At 40.4% G+C, this 26232-nt stretch overlaps 1 protein-coding gene across 1 annotated transcript in view; it reads right to left on the minus strand.

The window, feature by feature from the left end:
• The window catches only part of LRP2 (LDL receptor related protein 2), a 375159-nt gene that overhangs the window by 268327 nt on the left and 80600 nt on the right, over window positions 1–26232 (minus strand). The window contains exons 2-4 of the mRNA XM_073634007.1: window positions 14257–14364; window positions 11234–11350; window positions 7072–7188 (exon numbers count right to left, since the gene is read on the minus strand). Coding sequence (XP_073490108.1) covers window positions 7072–7188; window positions 11234–11350; window positions 14257–14364 — 342 coding nt within the window. The remainder of the gene's footprint in view (window positions 1–7071; window positions 7189–11233; window positions 11351–14256; window positions 14365–26232) is intronic.

Below are 26232 nucleotides of genomic sequence, written 5' to 3' on the forward strand. Positions count from 1 at the left end.
ACAATTCCTTTATATTGGCTTTTGGAATTTACAAATGCAGCAATTTAGAAATCAGATGAAAGGTTTAGCGCTGAAAAACACTTTTTGATAGATAAAAAGTGCATTTTATATACATCTATATAGATCAGACCAAAATGAGGGACAAATGAGGAGGAATGAGGGACATTGCTCCAAATTAGGGACAGTCCCTCGAAAACAGGGACAGTTGGGAGCTATGGGTACATACATATGTCACCCGCACTGACATTTATCATGCAGAGACACGATGGAATTCCAAAGAAAGTCTTTTTGAATTGCCCTGTGTGTGTCACCTGATTGGCTAAGCATTGTGGAAACGTGTAAAGTACATTAGGCTGTACAGAATGACAAGCCCCTATGGCAAGGTTACTTCATTTCTTAGCACCTTAAGGAAAGTTTTTTTTTGCACATTTTGTAGCACTGTCAATGCAAACAGTGAAATGCGAGGAATGTTATCGCCACAGGAGACGGTAATGGCTATTTCACATAAAACAGCAGCGCACTGTTGGATGAAAAAGACACTTCATCTACTCTAATTAAATGGGTTATAGCTACAACATTGCTCAGATGTTTATCTTAGTCTGCATGGGTAGTTTTTCCTCCAAGCTAATCCCATTAGCTGCAAAGTGGACTGGGCTTTAAAAACTCCTTGTCCCATTTTATGACCTGTCCAAGAGCCGAGTTACTTAATATTGGGAGAATTTTTCACTTGACTGGCCTCTAAAATAATATACCTTAGTCAAAGGCAAACGTGAGTTCTTATCTGCTGCTTGGCTTGATCTATCCAAGCACAGAATGGCGGGGCCAGGAATAATGTCTACGGCTCATAGAATCTCTTTACTTTCTTTAAAAAAAACAAGAGGACCTTACAGTTTGCAAATCTACTTGACTTACTTGGGGATAGTTTCCTCTACTTAAATAGAAGCCTTTGAAGTTTTTCCAACAAATACAATATTTTTTTACTCATGTTTTGTACAAAGTGATTTGCAGAAAGAAAAGTGCCAAATTTGGTGATAAGGGTATGAAATGCTCCGCAAGAATCGAATACAAACATGTTTTTCTACCAAGGTCTGCAAATGGTAAAGGCTGGAATTTGCTATATGTGTATGTAAACCCTAACAATGAACTTCTCCTATTTGGCCCCCCTTGATCAATTAAATATCTCATTGAAAGCATTCTGATATATCTGTTTATTAACCACTTGACCTCCGAAAGATTTACCCCCCCCCCCCTTTTTTTTTCTGACCAGGCCATTTTTTGCGATATAGCACTGCATTCGTTTAACTGACAATTGCACAGTCATGCGATGTTGTACCCAAATAAAATTTATGTCCATTTTCCCCCACAAATAGAGATTTCTTATGGTGGTATTTGATCACCTGCATTTTTTTTTTTTGCGCTATAAACAAAAAAAGACCGACAATTTTGAAAATAAAACACATTTTTTTACTTTCTGCTATAAAACCTATCCAATAAAAAATGTTAATAATGTAATTTCTTCATAAATTAAAGTGGAACTCCTGTCATTTTTTCATTTTCCATCTATTAAATCTTCTGCCCTTGTTGTTTTAACTTTGGATAGTAAAACATTTTTTTTCTGCCAGTAAATACCTTATACAGCCCACTTCTTGTTTTGTGTCTGGTAAAAAGCCTAGGCTTATGACATCATGCACAGCTCTCTCTCTCACTCTCATGAGAGTTTGCCAGGAAGGGAGGGGGGTGAGTCATAAGAGGGCCAATGAGAGCTGCAGGGCTGGAGGTGTGTCTGTGTAAATCCAGGAAGTGAACAGGCAACAGCTTCAGCTGCCCACAGTTAAAATGGTTTCAGCCAGACTCAGTGGAGGGAGATTTCTACAGAATATTTGGCAAGTACAGAATCACAGTATATATAAAATAATATGCAAAGTGGTTGGGAGGAAGCTTCAGAATGGCAAAGATGTTTTATTACAAATTATGTGACCAGACTGCAGTTCCTGGTATTCTGCTACATATTTCTGGTAAAAAAATCCCAATAAGCATATATTGATTGGTTTGCTCAAAAGTTATAGCAGCTACAAACTATGGGATATATTTATGGAATTTTTTTCTTATTTTGCTAGTAATGGCGGCATTCAGCGACTTATAGTGGGACTGCGATATTACGGCGGACAGTCAGGACACTAACTGACACTTCTGACACATTTGGGGACCAGCGACACTAATACAGTGATCAGTGCTAAAAATATACACTGTCACTGTACTAATGACACTGGCTGGGAAGGGGTTAACATCAGGGGCGATCAAGGGGTTAACTGTGTGCCTAGCCAGTGCTTGTGTACTGTGTGGGAGGTGTTTTTACAAGGGGAAGGCATTGATCCATGATCCTGCTTGGCAGGAACACAGGATCAATGCCTTCCCTACTGACAGAACGGTGATCTGCTTAATCGTGCTTGCCTTTATCTAGCCCTTGGGTCACTATTCCTCCCACTGACACCAGTGATAGGGCACTATTCCTCCCTGTGACACCCAAAATGGGGTACTGTTCCTGTAACTGATACAACCAATGGGGCACTATTGCTGCCACTTATACCAACAACGGGGTACTATTCCTGCCACTGACACCAACAATGGGGCGCTATTTCACCCACTGATACCAACAATTCGGTGCTATTCCACCCACTGATACCAACAATGGGGTGCTATTCCTCCTACTGATATAAACAATGGGGCGCTATTCTTCCCACTAATACCAACAATGGGGCACTATTCCTCTCACTGATACTAACAATGGGATGCTTTTCTCCCACTAATACCAACAATGAGGTGCTATTCCTCCCACCAATACCAATAATAGGGGCGCTATTCCTCCCACTAATACCAACAATGGGTTGCTATTCCTCCCCTAATACCAACAATAGGGTGATATTCCTCCTACCAATACCAACAATGAGGTGCTATTCCACCCACCAATACCAACAATGGGGCGCTATTCCTCCCACTAATACCAACAATAGGGTGCTATTCCTCCCACTAATACCAACAATAGGGGCGCTATTCCTCCCACTAATACCAACAATAGGGTGCTACTCCTCCCACCAATACCAACAATGGGGTGCTATTCCATCCACCAAAATCAATAATGGGTTGCTATTCCTCCCCCTAATACCAACAGTAGGGTGCTATTCCACCCACCAATACCAACAATGGGGTGATATTCATCCCACTAATACCAACAATTGGGCGCTACTCCTCCCATTAAAACCAATAAGGTGGTAATGTTTAGTCCCATTAACGGCAGGGCATTATCTGCTCCACCAGTCACTGTCTGACCCCCCTAAAACCTGAAGGACAATAAACAGGCCCATTGTTTAGACAGTTTGGAGACCCCTATGCTATACAATCTAATTATAGAATCTCCTTGAAGGTCACATCTTTCTGTTCTAGTGCATTGCATTAACAAGGGAGCATTACTACACGTTAACATGTGTTACATATTCATTTCATATTCATATTCAGCATATGCATTTGAATGGACTGCCAATTCACCAGAATACGTCATTTTCAGCAATCTACCACGGTAGTGTGTTGCGGGTTGCTGCAGCACATGAGCGTTCTCCTAGTGCTGTGGGGTGCTATTGGAAACGAACAGCACTACAACACACTACCACTTTTATGGTGCTATAACGTGCATTGCTTTTCTTGTTACCACAATGCAATTCTGAATTTAATCCTTAGATCTGCCATAAACTATGCAGTGCAAAGGTTAGCCGGATTAGATAATATACAGTCAGTACAAATGGGTTGTTTAGGTTTGATCTCTTATTAGACAGTTTTTGTACATTGTTAATTGTATAATGAAGGTCAGCTGGAATTAGAAACAGTGGTTCTGCCAATGACCTGTAGCATGGACTGTGCACATCATAGTGGGGTGTAGGCTGTTTCTGTATGCTATTCTGTAGATGCCCCAATAAACTATATTTTAATATTACAGTTGTTATGTTTACTACATAACAGTTATTGTTTTGACACCGTACTTCTTTGTTTTCTGAAGACTAATTGTTTCATTTTAATACCGGCTTTGCAGGATTTCAGAGGTATTTTTGTGGATTCTGGTCTTCCAGAAAGAGACACTGCAGCTCCAGTTAGACAATAACTCTTTTACTGAAGCAGCCCTGAACAAGCTCAACATGATTACATTCTCATTTTATGTTTATTCACACCATCCTTTTTAGTAACAGCACTTCATTATAGTACACTTTTGCTTGCCTTCTTTGTTTTCTATTTGCCTTCGAGCAAGCTTTTCATTACCAAAGGTTTCACCATGAACATTCCTATAATATGGAGGGATGTACAGTATGCAAGTTCCAACATCAACAACAATGTTGCAACTATAAACTAAAGCCTTATTTAATGAGGATTTCTTAATCTTAAAGCGTAGGTCAAGGCCAAAAATATATATACAGTGCATCTCTGCAATACTTGCACATATACCCATGTGTTATGCCTTTAAAGACCCTGCAAGTTCATAGAAATGCCAGTTAATCTGCCAGAAATACACTAAACTCTTAATTTACTATTGTGGGCTGATGACACACATCATTTTTTTGTGGACTGATTGGTGTCAGCCCTGTCCTTTGTCTTTTACTAAACTATTCAAACTCTCCCACCGTCTTCGTATGCACCACATATGGACTAATTGACTTGTAGGCCAAGAGAAGAACAGAGAGGGCTAAAAAGTTTCTTTGAGATGACACAGGTAGAAAGCACAGGACAGCTCTAAATGTCCTATAATATCAACAAGTATTTTTTTTTCACTGTTAGAACAGATACAAATGCTTTCACTGGTATATTTAAAGGCAAATAAGAGAAGTCCTATGCCGAACAGATCCAAGGCTCTTTGCAAAACATTATGGATCATCCCCGGTGCTTATACCATGTTAAGAATTTTGGAGTCCCTTTCACCCCCAAAATAAGGTGGAAGTTCTGTGTCGTCCTACTGTGAACTAATTTATAAATAAAATTGTTTTAAAGTTTTTTTGTAAAATTTAAATAATAAACATTTGATACTTACCTGTTCTGTGAAATGGTATTGAACAGAGCGTCCTGAACCTGGTCTTTACTGGGTACCCTGTTGGTGCTCTGGGCTCAAACTTTTTTTGGTGCCACCTATGGGGGCACATCTGTGGGCTATGTGCATCTATTGTCACACAGAGCACAGCTCAGCCCCGCTCCCTGTTCTCTGCTCACAGGTTTCGATTGGCAGCAATAATCAATGGCTCCCACTGCTGCCTCTGTGAGTGAGCATAGAGAAAAGTAGAGAACCACTGCAGATAGGCACAGTGCTGGATCGAGATTACGCTCAGGTAAGCGCAGAGGGTAGGTTAAGGGGGGCGATACAACTGCAGGGACATTTTTTACCTTAATACAAGGTCCAGCCTTTAGAATCACTTTAAACGTTGTGGGCTCTAGGAAGTTGTTAGCGCTATCTCTACCCTAATACACCAGTTGTCATACTGTAGAAGTTGCCCTCATGGTTGTAAACTTAAGGCCCCTTACACACAAGATGAGCTCCGTTGGAGTCTGCCTGCTAAGTGGGGAATCTGTCCGCTGATCCCTGCTGAGCAGGCGGATGGCTGATCCGTGTCCACTCCGCTTATGAAGAGTAGACACAGCCCACTCTCCTCTATGGGCTGTCAGATGTACACTGCCATCCTATTTGAGCTACCAGACAGATAGGAAATGGATCCCCATCTGTCTGTTTTTAGGGGATAGGATCAGATGTCGACGGGTGTCAACGGATACATGTTCGTTGACACCCACCACTCCATAGAGGAAATTGGAGGGTCCTATCAGGTTCGCCTGTGAAAAAGCCATTAAACACAGACCAGAATTATTACTTTGTAGTTTGCTAGCTGCACTTGTGATATATGTACAGTAGACACCATTCCCAGTCGATGCCTCTTATGGGGAAATGTGTCGGGTGAAGCTGCAATATGTGACGTCTCCACGCACCAGCCTGCAGGACGAGCTCCGCGGCTGTGTTTTGTTTGAAATATCTTCATTTATCTCTGTAAGGTGCAATGAGATTTGTTTAATAACTGCTCGTTTACATATTGCACTATTTAGAAGGGAATTAGAAGGGAAGTTTCTCCCTTCTTAATACATTCTTGTGCTCATATGAGAAGTATTTCCATATCCAGGCAAAGTTATCATTATAACAGGAGGAGGGTCTCTCGTTGGAGCTGAAGGAGGAGTGGAACATTGTTGATTTCAATAACAACTAAGCATGTTTGATCCCGATAACCTGGGGTCCAAGAGGCTTACATTTTCCTTTGTTGTAAGAGAACACACAGCAGAACAGCACGGATATTCATGGATCTACACAAGAGCACTTATAGACAATTTATTTGATTATTAATTATTTTTTTTAAATTTTTTAAATTTTTCATGTTTAGGATTGTGCACTTTTTGGTATATATATATATATATATATATATATATATATATATAGATAAATATAGATATAGATATAGATATATCTCTATCTATCTATCTATCTATCTATCTATCTATCTATCTATCTATCTATATATATATATATATATATATATAGATATCTATATAGATATATCTATATAGATATCTATATATATATATATAAGAATTGAGTATTTTGATTCAAAGTAGCAGCGCCTATACACCATCTTCAATTTTTGAAACTTTAAAGTAAGCCCAAAATATTCATCTTTATATACAGTATATAATAGGCTGAAATAATTTTGCAACACCATTGCCTTTCTAGTGTATTCACTTCCCAAGTCTTTTCCCATTCTGAAATACTTATTTTCAGAGTCAGGTACTTTTTAGCAAGCCAAAATATTTAAAGTGTTCTATTGGGCTTACTTTAATTTTCAAATTTGAACTACATAATGACATGGGATTGATATGGGATTTAGCTGCTTTCTGTGACAACATCTCCACATCCCTTTTCTGCTTTTTACACGAGAGAGATTTGATCTTGAACACTTGCTAGAACAGTTATCATATACCGTGCCAAGGGCAAGAAGGACTTACGGCAGTTGCGTTCGTCTGAGCCATCTGTGCAGTCTTTCATTCGGTCACACTTGTAAGCTGTTGGGATGCACTGACCACTGGAGCACGTGAACTGTCGACTGGAGCAAGTTCTGCCAGCTAGAAAAAAAAAACATTTCATTACAAGCTGTGCCAGATATATAGATATACATAGAGTACAGTAAAAATGACTTTGACTATGAAGACCAAATGTATTTGGTCATTATTTTCCTAAAAAAAAAAACATTTCACAATAAAGACACAACAAATAGGTGATTTTAGTTTATTTACTTATATTTGTGGGTTTTTTTTTATAGTTGTACACAATTAAACCCAGAGCTTCTCTGCTATTTATTTATTGTTTAAAGGTTTTCATTCAGGTAGTGCAAAGTGCAATGACTATGTGCAATGGTCTCTGACCCATAGCAGCCAGTTGTATTGGACGAAACGTGAGACGTAGTCAAGGGAAACTGCCCTTTGTCTATGGACACTACGCTTTTGTACTGATTTAATAAAGAAAAAATTGCTGTTCAATTTTCAAGAAAAGTTGTACTTTGCAAGGAAATTTTTCCTAGAGACATCTTCTGTATATCTGCTCCTGATGAGTGGCAACCAGCCACGAAACGCATTGAGCTCCAGATGCTAGTCATGTGTTTACAATCTATTTTTATCTACTCAAATTAACTTATTTCATTTAATACATCTTGATCAATCATGTACTATATGCTATGCCACTATGGATTAAGAAATTAGTGGGTTGCTAGCAACTTTGAACCACTGTGCCCTACAATGTTTGTATATGCATGTGTAACAATAAAATATTTTTTATTAGAACCACAGTGTTCATTTGCTTTCCAACTGCATGCCACTCAAAGTCTTAACCTCATGTTTTCTCGCAAATTAGGGATGGAGGCAATTTGACGTTTTCGCAATAGGCCTCATTTAAAGTCCCAACTTTCTCTTCTTTTTCTCATGTAAATAAACAAGGGTAGAACTCTTTCCCTAAACACCGCTAAACTGAGGAAGTGATTTCTTTTTAACTACAAAGCTTGTCTTGTCTTGTACAAAGCTTGTATTAAAAATGCATATAAAAGCAAAGGAGAAGGCCTTCAAAAAATACAAGGTTGAGGGATCATCCTCAGCATTCAGACTTTATAAAGAATGCAATAAGAAATGTAAGGGTGCAATTAGGACGGCTAAGATAGAACATGAAAGACACATAGCGGAGGAGAGCAAAAAAAATCCCAAGAAATTCTTTAAGTATGTAAACAGTAAAAAAGGGAGGACAGACCATATTGGCCCCATAAAGAACGAGGAAGGACATCTGGTTACAAAGGATGGGGAGATGGCAAAGGTATTGAATTTATTCTTCTCCTCAGTCTTCACGAGTGAATCGGGGGGCTTCAGTAACCAAAACTGCAGTGTTTATCCTCATGACACAACACAGGAAGCACCTCCATGGTTAACAGAGGACGGAATTAAAATTAGACTTGAGAAACTTAACATTAATAAATCACCGGGACCAGGTGGCTTGCATCCGAGGGTACTTAGGGAACTCAGTCAGGTGATTGCCAGACCGTTGTTCCTAATTTTTACAGACAGTCTATTGACTGGAATGGTACCAGCTGATTGGAGAAAAGCCAATGTAGCACCAATATTTAAAAAGGGCCCAAAAAACATCCCTGGGAATTACAGACCAGTTAGCCTAACATCAATAGTATGTAAAATCTTGGAGGGGATGATAAGGGACTATATACAAGATTTTAGTAATAAGAACGGTATCATTAGCAGTAATCAGCATGGATTCATGAAGAATCGTTCTTGCCAAACCAATCTATTAACTTTCTATGAGGAGGTGAGTTGCCATCTAGATAAAGGAAGGCCCGTAGACGTGGTATATCTGGATTTTGCAAAAGCATTTGACACAGTTCCCCATAAACGTTTACTGTACAAAATAGGGTCCGTTGGCATGGACCATAGGGTGAGTACCTGGATTGAAAACTGGCTACAAGGGCGTGTTCAGAGGGTGGTGATAAATGGGGAGTACTCAGAATGGTCAGGGGTGGGTAGTGGGGTTCCCCAGGGTTCTGTGCTGGGACCAATCCTATTTAATTTGTTTATAAACGATCTGGAGGATGGGATAAACAGTTCAATCTCTGTATTTGCAGACGATACTAAGCTAGGTAGGGCAATAACTTCTCCGCAGGATGTGGAAACCTTGAAAAAAGACCTGTACAAATTAATGGGGTGGGCGACTACATGGCAAATGATGTTCAATGTAGAAAAATGTAAAATAATGCATTTGGGTGGCAAAAATATGAATGCAATCTATACACTGGGGGGAGAACCTCTGGGGGAATCTAGGATGGAAATGGACCTGGGGATCCTAGTAGATGATAGGCTCAGCAATGGCATGCAATGCCAAGCTGCTGCTAATAAGGCAAACAGAATATTGGCATGTATTAAAAGGGGGATCAACTCCAGAGATAAAACGATAATTCTCCCGCTCTACAAGACTCTGGTCCGGCCGCACCTGGAGTATGCTGTCCAGTTCTGGGCACCAGTCCTCAGGAAGGATGTACTGGAAATGGAGCGAGTACAAAGAAGGGCAACAAAGCTAATAAAGGGTCTGGAGGATCTTAGTTATGAGGAAAGGTTGCGAGTGTTGAACTTATTCTCTCTGGAGAAGAGATGCTTGAGAGGGGATATGATTTCAATTTACAAATACTGTACTGGTGACCCCACAATAGGGATAAAACTTTTTCGCAGAAGAGAGTTTAATAAGACTCGGGGCCACTCATTACAATTAGAAGAAAAGAGGTTTAACCTTAAACTACGTAGAGGGTTCTTTACTGTAAGAGCGGTAAGGATGTGGAATTCCCTTCCACAGGCGGTGGTCTCAGCGGGGAGCATTGATAGCTTCAAGAAACTATTAGATAATCACCTGAATGACCGCAACATACAGGGATATGTAAGGTAATACTGACACATAATCACACACATAGGTTGGACTTGATGGACATGTGTCTTTTTTCAACCTCACCTACTATGTAACTATGTAACTATATGTTAAGTAATCAATACATTTCATGTCTGAATTAAAAACAATGACTTCGACTCAATCTTAAACATCAACACATGCCACCACTGGCGCCTGACGTTCGAAGAGTCGATGAGACTTATTCTCCTTTATAAACCAGCCAATCACCTTCTTGATGTCCCCCATGAGGACCTAGGACTGGTTTCCTCAAGGCATTGAAAGTGACCTACCCTTTGTCCTGCGTGGAGACAGGGATATTCTCCACATGCATACTCAAACTGTTGCATCTACATACCACTTGTTCAGTCACAACCTTGCCAAATGTAAGTTACTTACTTGCCTACTCTCACCTTAAAAAATTCCTACTAATACAATCCACATACTACACAGGCTCTCCCACCTCTCCTTATAATTCTAGCATATCCTTTCAAGCTTGGCTTCTTCTTTTTGCTGTACAATTTTGAGGACCACCACCCTACAAGCACTAAACCACTGTCCAACACTGCACTGCATGTGGTTGCATGGCGGTTGAAGCATGGCTCCATTCACTGGAATGGGTTGCATTTGGTAGCAGTACTACCTGTAGAAAGCGACAAGTAGGGTAACATTTTTCCATGGCTGCAAAATGTGTACAGAGGAGGGAAATTATGGAATAGAGAGATCACTGTTGGAGCATCCAAAACATATAGGGCTCCACCTAACAAACAAAACAGAATGGCGCATAAGCCTAAAGCAATACTGTCAACATTTTATTAAAATATAAAAATGAGTGAGTACATACTCACAAGAGCCAAGGTATAAAAGCATTGTACAAAACCCAGGGAACAGAATGGTAATCCCACAGATGGAACTTCTAGGGTCCTGACATGGGTTGAACTACTACTGATGCATTTCGAGGGACATGCCCTCTTCACCAGAGTAAAATAATCAGTATAGGTGGTCTCCCCATTTAACTTGTTTTGATATAACCATACGCTATAAGTTCCACACACTTAAATTCAGTATGGTTTGATGAAAGTTGAGATTATTTCTAATCATGCCCTACAGTCAATGTGCTTTACAAGCAGTGTGAAAGGGCCCTTCTACATATATCTGCAGTCTTTAGTGGTTTGTTTTATAACTTACGGCAGTGCTGTTCATCGGAGCCATCATTACAGTCGTCTTCATCATCGCAGACCCAAGATCGAGCAATGCACTCTCCACCACCACATTGGAACTGGGTTGCTGCACAAGACTGTGGAGCTGATGGAATAAATTATACAGAAAGTATTAGGTAGATGTCTATTTATGACACTATTTAAAGCTGAAGTTTAAGCTACTTTCCTTGGTTCCATGCAAACCATTTATTTCAAATGCTAACCACTTGACCTCCAGAAGGTTTTACCCCCTTCATGACCAGGGCATTTTTTGCCATTCTGCACTGTGCTACTTTAACTGGTAATTGCGCAGTCATGCCACACTGTACGCAAATTAAATTTATATATTTTTTTCACATAAATAGAGTTTTCTTTGATGGTATTTGATGACGATTGGGTTTTTATTTTTTTATTATATAAGTGAAAAAAGGCTGAAATTAAGAAAAAAATATATATACTTTGTTATAAAACATATCCAATAAAATCAATTTTTTTAATACATTTAGGCCAAAATGTATTCTGCTACATGTCGCAAGTGCTGGCATTGATCAGGGCTGATCCTGCATTTTTGGAGACATTATACTATTAGGGACACTAGTATAGTCCATACAGACACTATACTAATATCAGTGGTAATCAGCGGCTTATAGTGTGACTGTGATAGTGTGGCGGACAATCTGGCATTAACTGATACTGGCTGGAGGGACACTAACTGACTAACTGACATCGACGTCGCTAGTGACACTTATTCAGTGATCAGTGATAAAACTGTACACTGTACTAATGACACTGGCTGGGTGACAGGAGTGCAATCAAGGGGTTAACTGTGTGTCTAACAAGTGCATATGTACTGCTTTTACTTACAGATCATCTGGCTGGATCTCTCTCTGCTCTCAGCTGTGAACGGTAACTGATAGTAGGGAGAAATCAAGCCAGATTTGCGTGTTGTGTTTACTAACACACATATTTCTGTGCTGTTATTGGCCACAGTCGATCAGCAGGTGTACAGCCAAAATGATTTGCTGTGACCTGCTAACAAACTTGTGCTGTGTCCACTCACAGTACAGGTCAGCAGGGGGTGCATGCATGCAGGCCTCTCTAAACCAGGAAGTGCACAACGATGTAAGAGTACATTGCGGTGCCTGGGGCTGCTGCCTGCCAGCAGTAAATGTACTGCGCACACACGGCAGTCTGTAAACAGCCTTATATAGTGTGGGGAGTGGACTTAGTCCCCCTGAGCCATGATTGACCAAAGGTACCCTGCCTTTGGCCAATTATGGCTCTGTCAGCAGAGCGTGTTGTGATTGGCCAAAGCATGCAGGTCAGGTGCCTGCTTTGGCCAATCATCATACAGCAATGCACTGCGATCTCGCAATGCATTATGGGGCATTCCGTGGCGTTCAAATTTTCCGCGAACGCATCATATGTTTGGTTCGTTTTAAAACAAACGAACACCCGATGTTCAAGATGAAGTTACGCTTGACTCTAACTGTGGGCTCATCCCTAATGCCAACACAGCACAGGTGCCCCCATAGCACAGGCTTGCACTTGTAAGAAGAAGGAGGGGGAGCCCTGGTGGGGGACTGCCAATGAAGGGGTAAGAGATCAGTTCTGTGCAATATTGAGGAAACTGTGGGGGTCTGGCTGCACCACTAAAGAGAACTTGCTGGAGTGCGGAAAAGGGAAGTATTTCTTCTTATTCCTGCAATCCTAGACTTTAGCATCTAGCCCTTTTAAATGCATGAGGATGGGGGGATGCCCACTGCAAAGGCAGATTTTTTCCCAATTCCTGTAGCTAAGCTTTAGGGTGAATTATACGGTGTGCGCAATTTCGCAAATAATAAAGTGTGAAAACAGGCAAATATACAAAAAACCCTTTAGTCCAGTTATGTTTTTATCTCTGCAATTCATCATCAAAGCCAGCGGAAAACATATGCAAATACCGACTAACATCCCTTGGCCCCCATCCCCTAAATAACAGTGTTCAGTGCGAGGCGTGCTATGAGGAAGGCTGTATAAGTCGAAATACATTACATTTCTGATGTTGCGTCACTTTACATGTAGCCAATAAAAGGATTTCTTTATCAAGCGTACATGGAGGGGCTGGCGTTATAATTTGTGGATGTATGCTTTGGGAGATGAATGCCCCAGCCAGAGCACATGTGGCATCGGCAGCTTAATCCAATCACCATTGAATGGTCAAGGCAGATGCTGAATGTCCTAGAGGAGGTGTACATTTTCAGTGAGGTGCACATTTTGGACAGAGAGGACAACTGGTTGGAAAGAGGTGTGAAAGAGGCCACCCCTGTCAAAATGGAAGAATTATCCCTAAAAAGGATAGGAGACCGTCAACACCATGAGGTTAATTTAATAAAGGAACTAGCTGTTCACTTTACAAGGAAATTTTCTCCAGAACTCGGTGAATGTGGTGCAGTTTCTCTTTACAAAGAATACCCAATCACGTGCAAGGAAAATAACATTTTGGTTGCACATGTTTGAAGGATGAAAGTCTACAGAGCTTCACTATATGCACTTAAAGTAGCTCTGAGGCAAATCCCCTTGCCAAGTGAATATACTGTATGTCTTTCACATACATTGCCACTTTCATAACTCTACCCTGGTGACTTGACAACAATTTAAACATTCAGTCATGTAAATTAAATGACCAACACCTATGCAGACTTCCTGGCAGCAAGGGATAGGCACAACTTACACACCTCCCATCTTGTTCTTGGACAATCAACATCTGCCCGGACACATTCCATGATGACTGAATTGAGGTGTCGGTGCCACATGTGTGGATATAAATGCTGGGGTTCCTGACACTCATTAGAACCAAAGAACTGGGTTGGACAAGCTGAAAACTATTTTCAATGTTACAGAATAAGTCAAGTTTAAGGTAACTAACCACTATGGACTAATGTAAGCAGTGTTTGCAGATGCATTTATGTATACTAATGAACATAGTCATCATTCATTTTCAATGAAGGGAGAGAAATTAAAGGTACTTACGGCAGCCAATCTCATCTGAATTATCTGTACAGTCTGCAGCCCTATCACACCTCCAACTTAACGGAATACAGCGTCCATTCGCACAACGGAAGTCACTTGATGAACATCCTAAACAAAGCAAACATCAAACACATTAACTATGTAATAAACAAGATTTACACACACACAGAAGGTGTTCCCAAAAAGTTGAAGGCTAACATGCAAATGACCAAATCTGAAGATGTTTGTAACTATTCTTACTACTTTGGGCATTGGAGAGTCAGAGTTTGATTGGTTGATATAGATATGAATGCACATTACTGTTACTTCCTCTACTTTATTATATAAACTTGTACTCCAGATAAAACCCCCAAACCAGGGCTCACAGGCTTTTGTTGCCCTCCTACCATATAACTACCAAAAGTATTTAGGTTTTTTTTGCTTTGCTTTTTGTTGCTCTTAGGCCGCATGCACACTCCTCTGGATGCTTTTGCTCCTGGCAGGAAATAAGCAGCTGAAAAAACGTGCCTAAGGCACATGAGTTTAGGAGCATTTATGCACGTTAAGCATTTGGACATTCATTCATTCCATTGGCCAGAATAATCATTTATTCTGGCCATTTGGATGAATGCTCAAGCACTAAGCACGCCTAGCGTTTAGGCGCATTTACAGGCATTTAGGAGTGTCTGGTCAAACTCTCCTCTCTTGAATGTGTAACTGATGCCTCCAATGCTCCTCTTCGGATACACCTGTAAACGCCTATCTGTGCATGGCCATATAGACTGACATAGAGATTGATAGAGATTTTAGAGCACTAAAAGGTGTCCTTCTTCCTATTTCAGAAAGTGAGCAGTCATTGGTAATGGTCATCCTGACAGGTACTCTTTAATCAGGGGATACAAATTGCTATGATTTTAAGCAAAATAACCAATAGCAATCAATCAATCAATCAATCAATCAGTCAATTTGGTTTTCTCTACCAATGTTGTTTAGGCATTATTATCTGTCTTATCAAATAAACCCCATAGATGCTAAAGGAGAGGAACTATCAAATTGTATACAAATAAATACACATCGCTGTAGTTATACAGGGTTTTTACACACAGCCATAACTGGCATGCTTCTGAGTTCCTCCTAATTTATTTTAAGGCCTCATGCACACTGGAAGTTTTGACACCTCTCCTAAATGGCAGCAGTGTTTTGGCAGAAAAAATGTGTGCTTCAAGCTCTTGGGCGTTGATTGATTTTACTGGCCAGAATAACAATTTATTCTAGGCAATGAAATGAACGTGGCTGAGTTCCTGCACCTATTCTTTGAGAAAAAAAGCCCTATATATATATATATATATATATATATATATATATATATATATATATACTATATTCTCAGAAACATTGGGACACCTGCCTTTATACACACATGAACTTTAATGGCATCGCAGTCTTAGTCCATAGGGTTCAATGGTTCAATATTGAGTTGGCCCATCCTTTGCAGCTATAAAAGCTTCAACTATTCTGGGAAGGCTGTCCACAAGGTTTAGGATTGTGTCTATGAGAATGTTTGACCATTCTTCCAGAAGCGCATTTGTGAGGTCAGTGCATTTGGACGAGAAGGCCTGGTCCGCAGTCTCCCTTCTAATTCATCTCAAAGGTGTTCTATCGGGTTGAGGTCAGGACTTTGTGCAGGCCAGTCAAGTTCCTCCACCATGTCTTTATAACCTTGCTTTGTGCACTGGTGTGCAGTCATATTGGAACAGGAAGGGGCCATCCCCAAATTGTTCTCACAAAGTTGGGAGCATGAAATTGTCCAAAATGTCTTGGTTTGCTGACGCCTTAAGAGTTACCTTCACTGGAACTAACGGGCCAAGCCCAACCCCTGAAAAACAACCCCACACCATAATCCCCCCTCCACCAAATGATTTGGACCAGTGCACAAAGCAAGCTTCAGAAAGACATGGATGAGCAAGTTTGGGGTGGAGAAACTTAACTGGCCTGCACAGAGTCTGAGACTGACCTCAACCCAATAGAACACCTTTGAGATGAATTAGAAGGGAGACTGTGAGCCAGGCCTTCTCATCCAATATCAGTGCCTGACCTCACAAATGTGCTTCTGGAAGAATGGTCAAACATTCCCATAGACACACTCCTAAACCTTGTAGACAGACTTCCCAGAAGAGTTGAAGATGTTATAGCTGCAAAGGGTGGGCCAACTCCATATTGAACCCTACAGACTAATGCCACGTACACACGGTCGGACTTTTCGTCTACAAAAGTCCGACGGACGCCGACGGACCAAAGCCGGTTGACAATCCGATCGTGTGTGGGCTTCCCCGGACTTTCGACGGACTTTTCCAGCCACAAATCTGACGGACTTTAGATTTGGAACATGCTGCAAATCTTTACGTCGTAACTCCGCCGGACCCAGAGATCCGCTCGTCTGTATGCTAGTCCGACGGACAAAAACCCACGCTAGGGCAGCTATTGGCTACTGGCTATCAACTTCCTTATTTTATTCCAGTGTACGTCATCACGTACGAATCCGTCGGACTTTTGTGTGATCGTATGTAGGCAAGTCCGTTCGTTAGAAAGTCTGCCGCAAGTCCGCCAAAAGTCCGTCGAAAGTCTGTCGGACGGGCTGTCGGACTTTTGTAGCCGAAAAGTCAGACCGTGTGTACGCGGCATAAGACTGGGATGCCATTAAAGTTCACATGCGTGTAAAGGCAGGCGTCCCATTATCTTTAACAATATTATATATATCGGCTTTTTGCACACACTTTGTGCATACACCATATAACTCTGCCAGCAAGAACCACTATTTCTTGTCATCAGCCACTCCCAGCCACCCATGTGAACGGACCCTTACTTTACTGGTTTTCAGAAGGACTTTGCCAGCTGTTTTTATTGCTAAAGCTTTTTTGTATTAGTTGGTAGTCAGAAAATAGTCGTATGACTGCTACAAAAAAAAGAAAAATCTGAAAGCAAAATGTTGGTGAAATTAAATACCGTATATATATTTTTTAAATATGATATTTTACAGGGGGAGAAGAAGGAACCTACATTGTACCGTAAGTATCCATGCTAAAATGTGCACTTCTATTAAAGTGCTAAATTGCTATCCAGCAAAAGCTACAGCTGTGCTAAAGTCAGAATGTGCACTCAGTTTACCCTACAGAGAATGAATAGCCGTTATTTTTTAGACACGTACTGTATGTAAAGAGATCGCACTAATGTACAGAAATAAAATCAATGCATTAAAACAATTTAAAACTTTGATATTTTCAGTGATTTTTGAAAGCTGTTTGAAATAATCAGACTGCTATATAAAAACAATCATTTCATTTAAAATATGCAATTCTATTTTATGTCCTTTAGATCTACAAAGACTATGTAGTTGTAGCCTTAACAAATTACTCAGTTTGTATTTAGTCAGATCGGCTCTTGCACTACATGACTGTCGTTAGTTCCAAAGAAAATTGTTCATTCAAATTGCAAAGTGTGTGGTTGGTGGTTTAGTCTGAAGCCATAGCGTTTTCTTGTACAGATAATAAAAAGGTCTGGAAAGTGACTATAAGGAGGATGAGTTTTCTATAGAAACAATTTATCCAGTACAGCCTAGAAAGGAACTAATTGGATGCTATGAGCAACATTGACACTTTATACCACAATACAATATACAATACAATACAATATACAATACAATATACAGTACAATATAACACAGTACTACTATAATTTAGCTCCTTCCTATGTTATGTGTTACAATCAATGAGCAGGAAGACATGTCAATGTAAAATTACGATCTGCTTGGTGCTAAAAGCTTATTTCTAAGTGATAGTCTAGCTGTGACATTCTGATTTATAATGTATGTTGCAAGTGGTCAGAAATTTCCCTGGTTTAATGGTGGTACAGGGTGGTACAGGAATATGTGTACACCCAAATACCTTCTATGGAATAATGTATTGGTGGAGGTTGGTGGTACAGGTCTGGGGTTGGTGGTGCAGGGCTCTTATCAAACCACCTTTACAGCACAACAGCCTCCCTTGCAGAAAACACTTTGATGGAATGTACAAATGCACGCTGGAATCTCTGAGCTCTATCACGGAGCAGAGTTGGACAAGATTAGAACTTTCCTAAGCCCGCTGATTAAAAAAAAAACAATAAAAAAAAAAAAACACGGTGAGATGTTTAATTAAAGTTAACTTTCTAGCAACTGTATTCAGGAACACAGGAAACGAAATGACAGTATGACACATATATATATATATATATAATATAATTATATAGTATATATATATATATATATTCTATATATATATATATTATATAATAGTATATATATATATATAGTTTATATATATATTATATATACTATATATATATATATATATTATATATATATATATTATATATATATTATATATATATATATATATATATATATTATAATATATATACACATACATATGAATATATATATATATATATATGAATAAATTTATATATATATATATATATATATATATATATATATATATATATTTTTTTTTTTTTTTTATTTATTTTCATTTTTTATTCCTAATTTATATGAGTTCTATATAAAATCCCTTGACAGGTGCCACTATGTCAAAAATAAAGTATGGACCCATATCCCCCCCACCCCTTCAAAGTAACATCCCTGTTGAATGGCACTGTAGAAGGCAAATCCTTACTTCTAGGGCCAATTTACACCTAGCATTGTGGAACGCACACATCAACACATGCATTTATGTAACACATGCTACATGCATAACACAATGCACATGGATTCCAACACAAAGCATGGCAGTGCAGCAAAAAAGTGTGACTTGTCACTGCAATTTTTGGGACATTTCCATACATCAGAAGACCGTCAATTACAATTGGCTATATAAAAGCCAAAAGCAGCTTTATATTGCAGTTTACCAATTCTAAGATGTGATGGCTGTATTAGTTCTCTTTTTTTTTTTAGTCTTTCTTCCATTTTTTACCTAGTGATCCGGCCAGCAAGTCTGTTGTTTTTCAAAGCACAAGTTCTCCAGCAGAATGTATCAATTTACATGGAAGAGGCAAACCACAGAAAACTGATGCAGATGCCACATCTAATGATTGGTAAGCTGCAATATATTACTTTTTTTGGGGGGGTTGATTACTGCTTTAACACATAAATGTAAATGGGCCCTGAATGCAGCTCTTCTACATTTTGCTACCAAAAGTAGAATTTTTTGTTACCATTATAGCATTTGCCAGGATACAGCCAATGATTTATTATCGTGACATCCCTTTTTAAACCACACATTTCTCAAGACCAGCTATATATTTTATTATTTTAAAGCTCTGCAATTGTATTATTTTACTAAAAGGCATATATTTGTAACTGTCATATACTTGTCACTAAGCTCTGGGGAAAAGAAGTGCAACTGCATTTGCAAAGTAAATCCACCCCAATATGTCTTTTGTTTTATGTCCGCAATCTTTCATAACATATAAATAACTTATAGTAGAACTCCAGCCAAAACTTTTTTTTTTCTGATATGGGTAAAGATTAATCCCCTGCTATGCTAATATTGTTGTCTGTGTGCCAACAGCAGAGATTTCCACTCACTTCCTGCCTTACCTGTCACCGACACAGGAAGTAAAGGTAAATCTCCTAACAAGGACACAGAAATCAATACAAATTTAAAGCTGAGCCTCAAATACAAAAACTTTGTTTTAAATATATTTTTCAATAGCCACAACGGATGTAAATCCACTTTGTGTGCATCTAATGCCTTTGCAAACCCAGATATTACCTTGTAGAAGTAGCAGTGATGCCATGACATTGCTGTACATAGCCTGCACAGAGAACTGATCTGTGGGAGGAACTGAGCAGGCTCCACCCACTACAGGCAGGGGGCGGATACAAGACCAGTCACCTTGCAGAAGGAGAGAGAGTAGCAGTAACTGGTCTTTATTACAGGAAACTCCTGCACAGAGGTATTATTTCACACTGGATTACTGAACAGTGAATACAAAGGACATCAAGATTCAAGAAAAAAACATATATACCTGTTATATTTAGGCTAAATTTGCTTATCCAGGAGTTCAGTTTAAAAACATGTATTATGAATACCTTTGTCTCAGTTGGAGAGTTTTCTTTTCACTTTTTGTCCCAGTGACAGCCTACAGCCCCCCCCACCGGTCCCACCATCGGTGACTCTGATCTTTGCTTTCTTATAGAATTACAGTAACCTCTGGAATATTCAGCATCAGACATAGTAGACATAGTACACAGTAGGGGGATGCCAATAGCACCAGGAAATGTCAGATGCTGAGATTCTTTGGCTGGTGAAGCTCTCAAATAGTGTGAAGATGGGACTCACTGAGGGCAGCACTAGTCAGGCTGGCCATACACAACTCAAATTTCAATTGACTTCTGCTGAAGTACTGCAAGCACCACAAGGCTTGACAACCCGAAGGAGTTGGGTGGAAAATTATTGGCTGAACACAAGCTGAAAGCTATCAGATGCAGTCACTGTTCAGAGGTGCCACTGAATTCCAACAGACGTGGGTGTTCAGCTGCCTGAATACAATAGCCATTATATACACTATATTGTCAAAAATTTTCGGACGCCTGCCTTTACACGCACGTGAACTTTAATGGCATCCCAGTATTAGTCCATAGGGTTCCATATTGAGTTGGCCCACTCTTTGCAGCTATAACAGCTTCAACTCTCCTGAGAAGGCTGTCCACAAGTTTTAGGAATGTGCCTATGGGAATGTTTGACCATTCTTCAGAAGCGCATTTGTGAGGTCAGGCACTGATGTTGGACGAGAAGGCCCGGCTTGCAGTCTCCGCTGTAATTCATTCCAAATGGTGTTCTATTGGGTTAAGGTCAGGACTCTGTGCAGGCCAGTCAAGTTCCTCCACCCGAAATTCGCTCATCCATATCTTTCTGAACCTTGCTGTGTGCACTGGCCCAAATAATTTGGTGGGGGGGGGGAGAATTATGGTGTGGGGTTGTTTTTCAGGGGTTGGGCTTGGCTTCTTAGTTCCAGTGAAGGGAACACTTAGGCTACTTTCACACTGAGGCGTGCGGGCGCTGGTGGTACAGCGGCGCTATATATAGTGGACAGCCTTCCCAGAAGGGTTAAAGCTGGTATAGCTGCAAAGGGAGGGGGCAACTCAATAATCATAAGATAAGATTTATAAGACTGGGATGCCATTAAAGGCATGTGCATGTAAAGGCAGGCGTCACAATGCTTTTGGTAATATGGTGTATCTATCTGGTATCTGCTTATTTGAGTCAATTTAAACACAATCAGAATTCCTGGGCCCTGATGAATGGGAAGCTGATTGGCCTTGAAATGAGTTGTTTTTTTTTTTTTTTTTGCTAAGAACCAATTTTACCATTAAAATCTTGGACTCGAGAATAAATATTTGGCACTCACGTTGGACTGTACATGTGTGGATTCTAAATTCTGGGTATTCCCCACTTTTTTAAGGGGTGTCCCCATCTTGTGGAATGCTGCTGAACTGCAGCCAGTGTACCCAGTGATAATTTTATGGACCCATTAAAAATTATTTGAATACAATAACTGTGGATGGACGGCTCAATTATTTTGAAAATGGAGCCGTCTATGTCCATCCTAAAGTCTAGTACTTTAGAAAACCTAAAAAAGAAAATGAATGCAGCCATCACATTTAATAATTAGTAAGCTGCAATATAATAAATGTTTACTTTTGGGTTTAATACCACTTTAAAGTGGTTGTAAACCCTTTTGTGTGACATTTACCTATAGGTAAGCCTAGAATAAGGCTTACCTATAGGTAGTGGAAATATCTCCTAAATGTGTGCCGTTTAGGAGATATTTCACTTGTAGTGTGCCAATGTCGTCATTGGCGCATGCGCTGTAAAGAAACGGACCACCGTGCCATTTCTTCCCCCAGCGCGTGCCGTGACTGATGGCTCCCGCGCGCATTCGCGGGAGTGATGTCGCGCGGCTATGGTCAGTCACAGAGACGGCCCCGGAAGGAAGAGGGGCGAAGATGGACGCGGCCTGCACAGGGGACAGCGCGGGCTTCGTTTACAGGTAAGTGCCATATAATGGGCTAGTATGCAATGCCCATTATGCTTTTAATTTGCAGGCCTTGCGGGGAGCAAAAGAGGAAGTGAAACCCATCGGGGTTTACTTCCTCTTTAAAGACAACACAAAGTCTAACCACCCTCTCTTAGTCTTATGCCGCGTACACACGACTGGTTTTGCTGTCGGAATAAACTCCAAAGGTTTGTCCGACCGAACTTCGGAATTCCGCTCAAGCTGTCTTGCATACACACGGTCACACCAAAGTCCGACCGTCCAGAACGCGGTGACGTACAACACGTACGACGGGACTAGAAAAAGGAAGTTCAATAGCCAGTAGCCAATAGCTTCTGTCTCGTACTTGCTTCAGAGCATGCGTCGTTTTTGGTCCGTCGGAAAAGCATACAGACGAGCGATTTTCCCGATAGGAATTGGTTCCGTCAGAAATATTTAGAACATGTTCCATTTCTAGGTCTGTCAGAATTTTCGAAAAAAAAAACCTGATGAGGCATACATACGATCGGAATAGACGATGAAAAGGTTCCATCGGACTTTTTCTGTCGGACATTCCGCTCGTGTGTACGCAGCTTAAGTTTACACTTGTGAAGAAGTGAGAGTCTAGCACCAAAGTATCCTGAGTTTCTCCATCAAAACATAAAAAGGAATCAATTCCTAGTAAAAGATCTCTTGTTTAGTTTACACTTGTCTCTGGGGGCAGTCAAAATAGTTGAGTCACATTTTTACCACCTCCCTAAGCTGAAAAGGCAGCCCTATGGGAGTATATACAGTACATGCTGCTGCAAAAACGAACCCCTCCGCTGCGTTCGGTGCAGCCCACTGAACGCAACCCATATATGTGAACACACACGGTTGCAGCCCAGCAGTTTAGGCTTTTAGGGGAGGATTTATAACGCTAATGTAAACAAGCCCTTTGCAGCACTAGTTAAATACTTTGTTGACTTTTCACAGATTCAAAATCTGCATGCGGCATACAGAATGAGACAAAATGCCGCGGCGCTCAGCATTCCATCACCTGAGTGAGTCCAGCTCAGGACAACGTGCCATGTGAGTGTAATATGTTTAATAGCCAGAAAATCAGTGTAAACAGCCTCACACTTGAGATTAGCAGATGAATGAAGTATCTGGGGGAAGGGTGACATGAAACCAAATAATAAGCTCAAATCAGCTTTTTGTGCCAGGTTTACCTTTTCAAAAGGAAATCCCGGAAGTACTTATTTCAGATTTATCTGATGACTGAAAAGGTCGCACTGTGATTTAAAGCTGGACTCCAGACCAGCTATGATCTGAATGGCATAGCTAAACTGGACCAGCCTGGCCACATAACAACACTAGTGACTGGCTGCCTGGGCACCAAGTGCCTCCACACAAGAACAGGCCTGGAGCAAAGGGAACCTGGGTGGAGGGCCCACATGACTGGGGGTTGCCGTTAGTGGTTGCACAGGGTGTATCCTGAAAGGGGGGTGGTTAAAAAGGTTTTAGAATGGGTTTGCAATGAGAGAGATAAGAGGTGTGGTTTACATAGGTAACATGATCAGTGGGGGCGGGGATTAGTCAGTTGGGGGTGAGCAGGAGAAGAGGCAACACCATAGAAACTTTTTGTTCCCTCCCTCCCTCCCTGGTGTGGAACGGGTTGGGCCTATCTTGGTATGAGTACCTTCCCTAAATGGTAATCATGGGCTATCGGTCATCGGGCTGTATTGGGCAAGAAGGTGGCAATAGTTGTCCCTGAGCTGGTGGGATCGCGGCTAGGGGCCAGGATGCGGAAGTGGTGGTGGTACAGCCGATGCGATAGAATACCTTCCTTCATGAACCTCAGACATAACAGTCAGTATATATATGTTAAAAAGTTGTTTTATATATATATATATATATATATATATATATATATATATATATACGTATTCTTCTACATATTTTTGGTAAAAAAAATCGCAATAAGTGTTTATTGATTGGTTTGCACAAAAGTTATAGCGTCTACAAAATAGGGGATAGTTTTATGGCATTTTTAGTAATAATGTTATTTTTACTAGTAATGGCGCGATCAGCAATTTTTATCATGACTGCGACATTATGGCGGACAGATCGGACATTTTTGGCGCTATTTTCCATGTGCCTGACATAAAGATCCTTTTTAAAATCTACCAATATGATTTAAAGTAGAACCAAACCCTTGGAAAAAATTGTATTTTATGTACTTTGCCATTTGTGCCTGCCTTTTTTCAACAGATAGGGCTGTGCACACCTCAGCAGTTATGGCAGCTTCTGGTAAAGGAGAATGGGTTATACAGTTCCTTGAAAAAGTATTCATACCCCCTGACATTTTACACATTTTGTCATGTTACAAATAAAAAAGTCAATGTATTTTATTGGGATTTTATGTGATAGACCAACACAAAGTGGCACATAATTGTAAAGTGGAAGGAAATTTAATTTTTTTTTTTACAAATAAATATGTGAAAAGTGTGGCGTACATTTGTATTCAAGCCCCCCCCCCCCCCCCCCCCCGAGTCAATACTTTGTAGAACCACCTTTCACTGCAATTACAGCTGCAAGTCTTTTTGGGGATGTCTCTACCAGCTTTGTACATCTAGAGAGTGAAATTTTTGCCCATTCTTCTTTGCAAAAGAGCTCAAGCTCTGTTAGATTGGATGGAGAGCGTCTGTGAACAGCAATTTTCAAGTCTTGCCACAGATTCTCAATTGGATTTAGGTCTGGACTTTGACTGGGCCATTCTAACACATGAATATGCTTTGTGCCACTTTGTGTTGTCCTATCACATAAAATCCCAATAAAATACATTTACTCTTTTTGGTTGTAACATGACAAAATGTGGAACATTTCAAGGGGTATGAATACTTTTTCAAGCCACTGTATGGCCCATTCTCCTTTACCAGAAGCTGTCTGACTGTAGCTGTGACTGCACAGCTCTCAGATCTGAGGTCTCTCAAAGCTGAGGGGATGTTCTAGAAAGACTGGCTGACTCTCACTGCAATGTTACAGGCTGAATGTGCAGGGGACGTGAGGTGCACTGCATGATCAGCGTTGTCACCCTGTGACAGGAAGTACCCTTGTTGGCAGGATCACCTGGTTAAATAGAATAGAAAGGCAACAACAACAAAACACTGCACCGGTTGTTTACAAGCTTTCACCTATTAAGTTACATTGTTTGCCTTTACATACACTTTTGACAGCAAACATGAGACGAATATAAAATGTTTCAGTTTAGAAAAGATATGAAGGGGGGCAGGAGGCGGAGCCTAGCGGAGCAGACATGCATTGTTAGAGCTCCACACCGCTGAGGAGAGAAGAGAAGGACAAAGCGGAGCCTGCAGGCTCAAAAGGTATCCATTTGAACCTTTTTGCCCCAGGGAACAAACTGTGAAAGTTTGGGCAGGAAATATGGTACTGGGAGGAAACCGTGGCAGAAATAAAAATCACCTCACAAAGAGCTCACAGGCACTCACTGCAGCTGAAGCAGCTCCAGTCACCTCACAAGATACAGCATCAGGGCGCTCTCACAGACAGAAAATGTCACAGCAAGACTCTCCATTTGAGTCAGATACAGAACAAATCCTCTCACAAACTTCTCCACAAGCCTCCTCAGTATCCCCAGTAATATTATTACAATTTGAAAAGATGCTTCATAAGGCTTTAAAACAAACCTCAGACCAAATAACAAAAAGCCTAACCAAAGAAATAAGAGAGCTGGGAAACCGCACCGCAGCTTTAGAAATAAAAATGGATGAAATTGAAATTACAACCCAAGAAAATATAACAGAATTGGAACAATTAAAAAAAGAGAATTTAATACTTCAAACTAAGCTCGAAGATTACGAAAATAGAGCCAGACGTTCAAACTTGCGCATAAGGGGAATACCTGAAACTGTGACAGACCTG

The sequence above is a fragment of the Aquarana catesbeiana genome, linkage group LG06, assembly GCF_042186555.1.
Source record: "Aquarana catesbeiana isolate 2022-GZ linkage group LG06, ASM4218655v1, whole genome shotgun sequence".
NCBI classification, from domain to species: domain Eukaryota; kingdom Metazoa; phylum Chordata; class Amphibia; order Anura; family Ranidae; genus Aquarana; species Aquarana catesbeiana.